Source organism: Melanerpes formicivorus, unplaced genomic scaffold, assembly GCF_026170545.1.
Source record: "Melanerpes formicivorus ecotype bairdi unplaced genomic scaffold, bMelFor1.0.p_v2 SCAF_49, whole genome shotgun sequence".
NCBI lineage: Eukaryota > Metazoa > Chordata > Aves > Piciformes > Picidae > Melanerpes > Melanerpes formicivorus.
In genome coordinates, this window is record NW_027142401.1 from 2099303 (window position 1) to 2111528 (window position 12226).

Sequence of the window (12226 nt, forward strand, 5' to 3'; positions counted from 1 at the left end):
GCACAGAAATACATACTGCAAGGGATTAACATGCTTTTACTCTGTTCACATACACTGTAATTTAGCCATTGCATTTGCTATGAGGTTCATGTGCTTAAGGGAAATGGTTGCCACAATGTTCTGTCAATTGACAGCATTCTTAGCTTCACCATAAATTTTTCATGTAGCCATAACCCATGTCATTTAGCCATCTCTGCATTCTGTTTGCACCAAATAAAGTATTGATAGAATTCCCACAGTGTACATCAGAAGTACTTTTGTTTCAGTGGGCTTTGTATACAAGCAAAGAGAGAAATTAAATTAAAAGCCCTCGACAGAGATTTCGGACTTGAGGTTCATGATGAGTATTAAGGTCAGATGTTACCCACAGCAATAGTTGTTTGGAGCTCAAAAAGATATTAGTTAATACCTAAAAGGCTAGTTAGTGATTAGTGTTTTGGCTTCTGCTCAATATTTATGCATTGGTAATTTCACTTAGTACAGAATAAAATCATAGTATCAGTCAGGGTTGGAAGGGACCACATCTAGTTCCAACCCCGCTGCCATGGGCAGGGACACCCCACACTAGATCAGCCTGGCCAGAGCCTCGTCCAGCCTGGTCTTAAACACCTCCAGGGACAGGGCCTCGACCACCTCCCTGGACAACCCATTCCAGGGCTTCACCACTCTCATGGTGAAGAACTTCCTCCTCACATCCAGCCTGAATCTCCCCACCTCCAGCTTCATTCCATTCCCCCTAGTCCTATCACTACCTGATAGCCTGAGAAGTCCCTCCCCAGCCTTCCTGTAGGCCCCTTTCAGATCCTGGAAGGCCATCTTTGTATCATTACCAAGACAGTAGTGATTCGTGGACTTTCTGCTTGGGGAAGGCTGGAGGAACTCTGCAGTTGAAATATGATTTAGGAAGTGACTGATATCACTCAAGGTGTTACTGGGGTGTTCTAAATGTGTTCAAAGATGTACTAATACAGTCTCATCTTTTCAGCTTCCAGAGGCCCCTATTAGTCCTTGTTGACAGAAACATAGATTTAGCAACTCCTCTACATCATACTTGGACATACCAAGCTTTAGTGCATGATGTTCTGGTAAGAATAAGTCTGATTTCTTTTACCAAAACTATTTTTTCTCTCAGGTTGTTATGAAACCTAATACAAGATTCTCTCTTAATCCAAAATCTGTTTTGTCTCCTTTATCTGGAAGTTGCTTAGTGAAAAAGAATAACTTGGAAGACTTTTCTCCAGAAGGTTTATTTAGCAATAGCTTCTAAAAGGGTTAAAACACTGACATTTTGATGCTTTCAGAAGAGAGGAAATTCATCAATCCTAGCTTTCTTTTCTTCAGTAGTTTCATGTTCTAGAGTAGAATAGAATAGACCAGACCAGGTTGGAAGAGACCTTCAAGATCATCGCATCCAACCTATCATCCAACACCACCTAATCAACTAACCCATGCAACCAAGCACCCTGTCAAGTCTCCTCCTGAACACCTCCAGTGATGGCGACTCCACCACCTCCCCACGCAGCCTGTTCCAATGGGCAATCACTCTCTCTGTGTAAAACTTCCTCCTGACCTCCAGCCTGAACCTCCTGAACTTAAGGCTGCTTTTTACCAGCAGTTTTTGTCTTTAGGACAGGCATATAGGAAGGACAAAGTGTGCACTGTGTTTTCCACTCTTCCTGTTGAACTGGCTTGAGACTTGTTGAGACTTGCAATTAGAAGTGCTGAATTTCTGCTGGTTTCTTTTGAGTAATCACTTAAAGAGTAGGGAATAGAAGCCCAAATTAGAACATATGTATATTTACACATGTAAACTTTTTTCAGCTTGTTACCTCCAACCATTTAATCAGCAAATGCTCACTTACTAGGTAGGAAATCCATGCAAAGTTCTATGTACTTGCCTTCTGCTCAGCTGCCAGGTAGAGCAGGTACCATCAGGTGGCCTCAGGCATATATTAAGGTAGAACTTCAGTGCATCAAGATGCAGGGGGGTCAAAGATGTAGTGGAAACTGAGTACAACCAATGCTACAAATGTGGAGGGTATTAGAGTAATAGTAGAAGAATGTTATTAGAGTAATATTGGGAGAACAAGAGGACACAGTCTTAAGCTGTACCTGGGGAGGTTTAGGCTCAAGGTGAGTGTGACCGTTTGAGGCTGTACCCTTAAGAAAGGGAATATGGTGGACGGAAGTTGGTAAACGGAAAGAATAATCTAAACTATTTCATTGGTGAAGTGGGAGGAAGCACCTTCTGAACTGGGAGTGAACTGAGCATTTCCAGGACTTTTCTATCAGTCTTGCTCCGCCTCTCCACAGTGCAGCAGCTATCTCTGTGCTAGGCTTTCTGCCAAGGCTTTGGCCTTGAGAACCGATAAAGGCCTGTATTAACTCCTTTCCAATTAACACAAACTGCTTCTAACATTTTTTTTTTCCTCTCTTTTCTTTCTCTTTCTATCCCATTCTGGGGAAAGGGGGGGGGAAAGAGGGGAGAGCGGAGGTGGGGAACCCCCTCTGCCGAGGGGGGTTACTCTCATTTCTGTGTTACTCTGTTGTATATCTTTGTATATATATTGTAGATATTGTAAATTTGTAAATATTCCACTGCATACCCTACATTGCTTTGTAAATATAGCTCCACTGCCTTGCTAATTCAGCTTGTGAGTTTTTTTTTTCCTTTCCCTTCAAGTTTCTTTCCCTTTGCCTTACAAGGGGGAAGGGAGGAGGCTTCTTGGCCTTACCCTTCCACCCCACTACAGTGAGGAGAAAGTTCTTCACAGACAGAGTGATTGGCCATTGGAATGTGCTGACCAGGGAGGTGGTGGAGTCACCATCATTGGAGGTGTTTAGGAGGAGACTTGATAGGGTGCTTGGTTGCGTGGTTTAGTTGATTAGGTTGTGTTGGATGATAGGTTGGACGCGATGATCTTGAGGGTCTCTCCCGGTCTGGTCTGGTCTATTCTATTCTATTCTATCCTTTGCAGTTTTGATGCTTTTGGTGTAGTTGTGTAAGTGAAACTCAGCCTTAGCAACAATTTTTTTTGTTTACAACACAGAAACTTTTATTCCTCTAAGGTTTTGGTCAGTTGTTAGTGGTCAGTTATTGCTAAATCAATTTTCTGTTCAGAGTTCAGTGTCAGAAGATTGAATATGAGGCAGTCAAATATCTCTGCTTAGCATTTGTTCTTTTGTTTGGTGTTTCTTCAAGAAGTGTGAGCAATGTTGGAGTTCTTACACTGCTGTTGTTATTATCTGGTTAGTAAACTTTCCTGCCCTCTTAGGAAATTCTGATAAATAGTGGCCTTAATGATGTTTTAGAAATTCTTCTAGAAGGGGACTTGATTGAATATAAAAGACTGGTTAAAGAAAACTTCAACTGTGTACATAAGTTTCCCTTTTTTAATTTTATCTTCTAGGATTTCCACTTGAATAGAGTTAACTTGGAAGAATCAACAGGAACAGAAAGTTCTCCAGCAGGTGCTAGACCTAAGAAAAAAAATAAGAAGTCTTATGATTTAACTGCATCTGATAAGTTCTGGCAAAAGCACAAGGGCAGGTAAGCTGTGTAGGTACAGAGTTAATTTAGTCAATAGAAATTCTCAGTAGTCTTCATATTAAGGTAGTTCTATTTTTAATCTCTTTTGCAAATATCTTTGTAGCTTTTTGTTACAGAGCACAACATTTTTGTATTAATGATGTTAAAATATCCCAAGCAGTGTGACTGTATCTCAGAAAGTCCAGGTACCTTACCTATGGTAAGGGGTCATTATTTTCACTGATTTGATAATGCTGCATTGATACTTCTGGGAAATGTTTTCATCATGATCTTGATGATGCAGCCTTTGTGGTTCTGTTGTTGCAATTTGTTGTCTCATCTGAGCCTAATGCAGACTGTTGCGTTAGCCCTTTTCCAGAGGTAGCTGAGTCTGTTCAGCAAGAGCTGGAATCCTACAGAGCTCAAGAAGATGAAGTTAAAAGACTTAAAAGCATCATGGTAAGTCCCTTCTGTGTGCTTTATGTAAAGTGTAACAGGACTGGTTAGGCTGCATCTGGAATGCTGTGTCCAGTTGTGGGCCCCTCAGTTCAAGAAGGACCTCAGGCAACTGATTCAAAGAGTCCAGTGCTGAGCCAGAAGGATGCTGAAGGGAGTGGAACATCTCTCTTGAGAGACTGAGGGAGCTGGGGCTCTTTAGCTTGGAGGAGAGGAAACTGAGCAGTCACCTCGTTAATGTTTATAAATATATGAAGGGGGAGTGTTAGAGGGACGGGGGCTATTCTCAGTGGTGTCCAATGGTAGGGCAAGGGACAGTGGGTGAAAGCTGGAGCATAGAAAGTTCCATGTGAACATAAGGAAAAATTATTTCACTGTGAGGGTGACAGAGCCCTGGAACAGGCTGCCCAGAGTGGCTGTGGAGTCTTCTTCTCTGGAGACATTCAAAACCTGCCTGGATGTGTTCCTTTGTGATCTACTCTAGATGATCCAACACTGGCAGGGGGGTTGGGCTGGATGATCTTTCAAAGCCCTTTCCAACCCCTAACATTCTGTGTTTCTGTGATTGTAGTTATGCTTAGCCCACCATCACCCTCCCTATAAAAATTACCAGCAGATGCTGAATTTTAGGCATAGTGTGGAGCAGGACTACAAGTGCTCTATTTCCTAAGAAGCTTTAATTTCTTATGTCTAGTTATATTATGTTTATACAACTTCCATATTAAGTGTAAAACACAGCCCAGACATTCATACTGCTATGAGAAAAGAGGTTCTGAATGCACTGACTGTATTTGCATGTGTGATCTCTGTATTTATGACTACTTTTATTCCTCTTTCCAAATCCTTTTCCAAAACCCAGGGTATAGAAGGGGAGGACGAAGGAGCAATAAGTATGCTTTCTGATAATACAGCTAAGCTAACTTCAGCTGTCAGGTAAGTAATCACCAATAATGCATGATTGTTTAATTAATTGGGAACCATTTCTTATTCTTTCTGTCATTTCCCTTTTAATACCTTTTGAAATAGCCTCAGAAGTAGGCTTTTGAGCTCAATATAGAGTTTAAATGCTTCATAATTCTGGTAAATAATGAATGCAGTGTCCTAGACAGGTAGCAAGCCCATGGCTCTGGAGTGTTTCCTCAGCAGAACTGAATAATCTAGGTGCACCATAGATTTGCTTACACTCTTGCACCAGAAGAACCCAACTCTCTCTCTCTTTATTGCTCCCTTAGTGAAATGTGCTTCCTGAAGTACCTACTTGCTTTGCACAAAGTATAAATACATTTTGAGTAATGCAGTTACTGTGACATCCATTGGCAAGATTGAAGTCATTAAGGACCCTGCTTGGGAAGTTTACTCTCTTGCTTTTGGAAACCTAGCCACCATGTATGACACTGAAAGTGAGATTTAGACTTGCTCCTCATTGTAAATCTGCTTTTCCTCTTTGTAAATCTGACATTTAGACTTGCTCCTCATTGTAAATCTGATTTTCCTCATTGTAAATCTGACATTTAGACTTGTTCCTCATTGTAAATCTGACATTTAGACTTGTTCCTCGTTGTAAATCTGGTTTTCATTCTGCTGATGGCTTGGAGAAGGAACATGCTCATTTTGCTGCCTTTTGCAAAGACCCCAATCAGAAGCAAGAAGGAAGGCTAATCAGTCTGAGGCTAGATGAGGTGATATGCCCAGTGTCCTGTGAAATCCAGCATGTGTCTGCATTAGTTAGTTGTCTCTGAGGTTCCAAAGTTTTGTGTGCTGTGCCATGGTTAGAATTTGATTGGAGTTAGGCAGTGTGATGGACCAGACAATGTAACAAAATGGAACAGATGTTTCCAAGCTCCACCCATAAAAATTGTAAAAGGTTTTGTACATTTCAGGATGCTGGGGTTTAGGTTGAAGCAGCAAAATATAAAAGTGACTGACAGGCATCAAAAGCTTTAAACTGATAGCAAACAATAAAGGTCTGATGATTAAAGCTTCATCAGGAAGTTTTACTGGTCAGTTAGCCTCTATATGACTCTTTTGTATATGGCATTATTAAAGCCAGAAAAGTGTCTAACACAGTAAACTCTCCTGTTGAAATTTATGGCTCTAATCTGAGAAGTCCAAATACCATTAAGATCTTCCTTTTAGGCATGTTTGATTAAATAATCAGTTAGACTTGGTTGGTTTTGTTGTCCACTGTCTGCTAACAGGAAGAGATACCCTTCAGGGTTGTCTTAGGCTTTAAAGTTTTCTAGAACATTTTAGACTATCTACTAGTAATTAAAAAACAGAGGTGTGAGTCCTTTACAAGGGCAGCTTTAAGGTCATTTGGGGCCAGTCACCATAGGTAACATTGATTATGTGATTGCTTGAAGGAAAAAAGAAAACTTGGTGACTTCACTTCATGGTTAAGTAACCAAACTTTCTTTCCTCCTTTAATCACCTGAAGTACTGCATCAAGCTCTGGAGCCTTCAGCTCTGGTGGTCCAGAGGAGAGCCACCAAAATGATCAGGGGGCTGGAATACCTCTGATGTGAAGGCAAGCTGGGGGAGCTGGAGTTGTTTAGGCTGGAGAAGAGAAAGCTCCAGGGATACCTAAGAGTGGACTTCCAATACACGAAGGGGGCCTTCAAGAAGGCTGCAGAGAGACTTTTAACAAAGGCCTGCAGGGATAGGACAAGGGGCAACGGTTTGAGATGAGAGAAGAGGAGATGTAGATTGGATGTTAGGGACAAGTTCTTTCCCATGAGGGTGGTGGTAGACTGGAAGAGGTTGCCCAAGGAGGTAGTTGAGGCCCCATCCCTGGGGGTATTCAAGGTCAGTCTTTACAAGATTCTGAGCAGCCTGGTCTAGTGGAGGATGTCCCTGCTGACTGTGGGGGGTTGGACTTAGATGGCCCTTCCACCCTGAACCATTCTATGATTCTACATTTCTTCAGGACTTGCAGTCAATGTCATTAAGTACCTTCACATCTGCTCAGTGTTAAACTGCCTGTCCAGAGTGCTTTTGGCTGTGAAAGTGTCATTTCTGTATGTGATGTGTCTTCTCCATACGTGATGCCTAAGTGCCAGCTGTGGAAGCCACGTAGATCAAAACACCTGAAGTAACAAAACTTTTAAGTGAATTTAACCATTGCTTCCCATGTCACAAAACAGAAGCTTTCCATCATGAGTCCTGCACAGAGGGCTGTGTTCTCTGCAGGAGCACTTATAACAAATCCCAGGGCATCAGAGGTTTTGTGTTTATCTGACAGATCTTTTTATTATTACTTCATAAATATTTCATGTGATTTGATAGTATTTGGCAGAGATTATTATTTGACTGATATTGACACTTCTGTATGTATCAGACATGAACCAAATGCTGATTACAGCAGCCCTAATTCTAGTAGTTTGCTTGTTTACATCAAGAGGGCATGCATCTGTTGCTGATCACAAGCTTTCAATACAAATATTAAGTTACCCCCACTGTGTGGATTTTTTTTGCTACTCAGGGTAAAAGCCTGGTTTGCTACATTGTATGTGGGTATCCTTCTGGTAGGAGAATCCTTACATTTATGCTTCCTAACTTTTAGTTCAAACCCTACTGTGTTATATAGTTTTAGACTCCAGTAATCTCTCAAGGTCACTTCTAAGCCAATCTCTTCTATGATTCTCTGATTTCTTTTGTACTGACTCAGTGCAATACACAACTCAACTAACTGTGCACCTCAGCAGGTTAGTTTGTATTTAATCTCTTCAGCTCTCTTCCAGAACTTCTGGAAAAGAAGAGGCTCATTGATCTTCATACAAATGTTGCAACAGCTGTTTTGGAGCATATAAAGGTATGATTGCTCTCCGACTTCACTTCTCTATCTGTAGTGCTCCTTACCTGGAGAAATGAATTGAGCAGGTGAAGTAAGAGAAGTGAGCCTTCTCAGTTGTGCTGCCTCTTACAGGAATCACTGTATGACCTTAGGTAGTGTTGAGGGGTGAGAGGGAATGCATTCTGAATGGCTCTGTGTAGAAAGCAAAGTAAACATCATTTTATTCTTATCAGAATCTATTTTTTTCTTATCAGAATTTATTAGTATACTCTCATGCTACTTTTTTATGATTGCCACAGCATTTATTGTGGGTTAAAGTCTTTCTGGAAGATTATGAAGGAAGTGTTTCATTTACTGGCAAGTTACGACTTCAGGCTGATCAGATTTCTGTTCTCTTTATCTGAAAGCTACTGCTTACTGTTCACCAACAATAGTGATAACCAGAGGTGTGGCAGGAATGCTGCCTGTCACTAACCTGACCTTTCTAGTGAGGGCTGTTAGCTGTCTTGAGCATGATTTAAGCACTTCAGAAAGATGCTTTCCCTCTTTTCAAGCCTGCTGCTCTTTTATCAGAGAGCTTGCAGTTTCAGTATCAAGAAGGGTAACTTGGAAGGTGGATCTGTTTTCCTAGTGAAAGCAGAAATCAGAGAGGAGGCTTTCAGAAGCACTGAAGTTCTGATTTTGAAAGTGATACAAGCACTAAGTCTCACTGGAAATCAATAGTTACAAAATGTTATCCTGTGCTATTTGAAACTCATGGAAGGCAGTGTGTTTTGAAGCTAATTTTAACATCTGTAAAGTGCATAACATCTGTCCTCAATTATTATTGCTCCTGATGTTTTGCTGAACTAAACACTATAAATGAGCAAAGGATTCATTCTGAATGTTAATACTTACATTAATTTTATGTCTTTGTAACATTGAGGAAGAGATAAAAGTAGGCTTCTGGCTCATTACTGGAGGGGCTAGTTCATGTGCTTTTGCACTACTCAGCATGCCAGTTCTCATGTCTGGCAATTTAAAAGCAGTACATTAATGCCATTGGAGGGGAGAAGTAGGTGACAATGTCAATATTTCATTGGAGGCCTTGTCTGTCTACTTAGTTTTCTAAGAAAGGTGCTGAGACAGGCATGGCAGGCTGACACCAGTGGTGTTCTAAATGCTGAAGGGAAGACAGGTTTCAGAGCAGGATGGAGAATGGCAGTAACATCTGTTTTGATCACCAGTGTGCTCTTGGTGGTGGGCTGCAGTCAGATGTGCTTGTTCATTCTCCATTAGGTGATAGTGACACACTTTTCTGCTACCTAGACATAGAAGGAATTACCATAGGGTCCCTCTGCTGTAGCACTCTACTAGTCCTCAGACTCTCCTCTGAAGGACAGCCTCTTAGGAGAGAGTTCCCAGGCAGTGGTGATCCATTTCTCCTTAATCCTGGTGTTGTGAAGTGCTCAGGCTCATTGCCTTTTTATTCTGTACCTGTCCAGAGATTGTCAGGCAGAGGCATGCAGCTTCTTCCTATACTGATAATGCATGCATCTCTGTCATCTTTTAATTTAGAAAGAATCACTTCCTTCACCTCCACATATTTAAGAAGCTAACTTAAACTAACACCAAAGCACATGGATTTTATTTTAGTTGGGAATTACCTACACTAAAGCCATTTACTGTAAAGCTTCTTCCAGCTGCCTTGTCCTGTCCATTTTCTCCCCTTTTCACTCACCAGTGCTACAAAAAGTATATAGGTCAAGCAAGCTGTGGAATTTCAATGTGCAGGATGATACACTAACTCAGTTTTTGATTCCTCAGAAATACTCTGAGAAAGGGCAGTGTCTCAGCCAGTACTTTTAAAAAGACATTCTGATGGCACCTTGAGGCTATGGTGATTAGGTTTTGCATACAGTTAAAAAGATTACACACAATCACAGAATATTAGGAGCTGGAAGGGACCTCAAAAGATCACCCAGTCCAACCCCCCTGCCAGAGCAGGATCACCTGGAGCAGATCACACAGAAACTAAACCATGAGTAGTCATGAGTAGCTGGTGTGAATCATGGAATCTAGCATGGCTTAGGTTGGAAGGGACTTCAGGGATCATCTACTCCAACCTCCCTACTATGGGCAGGGCCACCTTTCAACCAGGCTCAGCTGCTCAAGGCCTCATCCAATCTCTTTCAACACCCCGAGGGAGGAGGCAGCCACAACCTCCCTAGGCAGCCTATTCCAGAGTCTCACCCCCTGTGTACTGAAGAACTTCTTCCTAAGATCCAGTCTAAACCTACTCTCTCTCAGCTTCAACACATTTCCCCTTGTCCTATTGCTAGACACCCTTAGGAAAAGTCCTTCTCTGAAGGAGAGTACTCTGAAGGAGTCCGGCTCTGAAGTCCCTCTGGAGCCTTCACTTCTCTCAGCTTGAACACCGACAACTCCCTCAGCCTATGCTCATAGCCATCTTGAAGCCCTTGGCACTTGGTGCCATGGTCTAGTCCTGAGGTCTGTGGTGACATGTTGGACTTGATGATCTTTGAGGTCACTTCCAACCTTGGTGATACTGTGATCTTTGTGGCCCTCCTCAGGACTTGCTCCAGCAGCAATGTGTCCTTCTTATGATGGGGACACCTGAACAGGATGCAGTATTCGAGGTGGGGTCTGCCAAGAGTAAAGGGGCAAAGTGCCCTGTCTTGCCCTGCTGGCCACACTCCTGGCACACAGCGTGGTGCTGTGTTCTTCCTCAGGTTACTATATTTTAACTTCTGAACTAACTTGGAGCACATTCCTACTTCAGAACAAACTGTTTGCATTGTCCATTAAGTTTTGTCACTACCTTAATGTTTAAGCATTTTTCTTCACTGAATAGATGAGAATCTGTGGGAAGAATGCTATGAGACCTGTTTTAGAAGTACTAAGTGAATTTAATTCTTCTTGTGGTCATATTTAGTGCTCAGCTTACAGCTGCTTTCCACATTCTCTCAGATTATTTTCTACAACACAGCAAGAGGAAAACAGAAATGAATCATGTACTTGTGAGTCCTGGCAGCTGTCATAGAATCACAGAATGGTTTGGGTTGGAAGTGACCTCCAAAGGTTATCTACTCCAACCCCCTGAAGTGAGCAGGGACATCAGGTTGCTCAGAGCCTTGTCGAGCCTGACCTTCAGTATCTCCAGGGATGGGGCCTCACCTACCTCCCTGGGCAACCTATATCAGTATTCCACCACCCTCATGGGAGAGAAATTTTTCCTAACATCCAATCTAAATCTGCTCTTCCCTAGTTTGAAACCACTGCCCCTCATCCTGCAGGCCTTTGGAAACAGTCCCTCTGCAGCCTTCTTGGAGGCCCGTTTCATAGTTTCATTCAGGGTTGGAAGGGACCACAAGGATCAGCTAGTTCCAACCCCCCTGCCGTGGGCAGGGACACCCCACACTAGAGCAGGCTGGACAGAGCCTCATCCAGCCTGCTCTTAAACACCCCTAGGGACGGGGCCTCGACCACCTCCCTGGACAACCCATTCCAGGGTCTCACCACTCTCGTGGTGAAGAACCTCCTCCTCACATCTAGCCTGAATCTCCCCACCTCCAGCTTCATTCCATTCCCCCTAGTCCTATCACTACCTGAGATCCTGAGAAGTTCCTCCTCAGCCTTCCTGTAGGCCCCCTTCAGATACTGGAAGGCCACAATTAGGTCACCTGGGAGCCTTCTCTTCTCCAGACTGAACAGCCCCAACTCCTTCAGTCTGTCCTCAGAGGAGAGGTGCTCCAGCCCTCTGATCATCCTTTCAGGTACTGGAAGTCCACTCTTAGCTCTCCCTGGAGCTTTGTCTTCTCCAGGCTGAACAACCCCAGCTCCCTCAGCCTGTCCTCATAGCAGAGGTGCTCCAGCTCCCTGACCATTTTCATGGCCCTCTTCTAGACCCATGTCTTTCCTGTGTTGAGGGCTACAGAGTACAGGACACAGTACTCCAGGTGAGATCTTACCAGAGCAAAGTGGCAGAATCACTTCTCTCAAATCATCTCTTCTCTGGCATATCTAATTGTTTAGTGAAATAATGGCTCACAAAGTGAAACATCAGGTATTTATTGTCAGTGCTTAGAACAAATGCATCCTTGGTTTGCATTAATTGGTGTCTGTCTGAAGCAGCTGGTGACTGAAGGTACTCAACAGATAACAGATTTAGGGCTAGAATTGTGGGTACCTTTCTAACTGCTCTAGAGTTTCAAGTAATGTGTATAGTTGCTTGTCATTCTCAAATGAATGCTGGGATTACTGAAATGTGTTAAACTGGGACAGAGATTTCTCAAACTGGAGATGGGTTAGATTAGATAAAAGCAAGGTAGAAGTGCTTCAGGGGTGAGGTTTTAATTCCTACATAATTTTCTTGCCATGTAGCTCCAATTTTGCTTGCTCTCAAGGCCTGATACTTTGACTGGTTCCATTGCTGAGATTACCAGTAG

At 42.7% G+C, this 12226-nt stretch overlaps 1 protein-coding gene across 2 annotated transcripts in view; it reads left to right on the forward strand.

Moving 5' to 3' along the window:
• SCFD1 (sec1 family domain containing 1) overlaps positions 1–12226 on the forward strand; it is a 56064-nt gene that overhangs the window by 17579 nt on the left and 26259 nt on the right. For both annotated transcript variants that reach the window (XM_068160311.1, XM_068160312.1), the window contains exons 10-14: positions 986–1085; positions 3411–3550; positions 3898–3988; positions 4845–4918; positions 7715–7796. In XM_068160311.1, coding sequence (XP_068016412.1) covers positions 986–1085; positions 3411–3550; positions 3898–3988; positions 4845–4918; positions 7715–7796 — 487 coding nt within the window. The remainder of the gene's footprint in view (positions 1–985; positions 1086–3410; positions 3551–3897; positions 3989–4844; positions 4919–7714; positions 7797–12226) is intronic.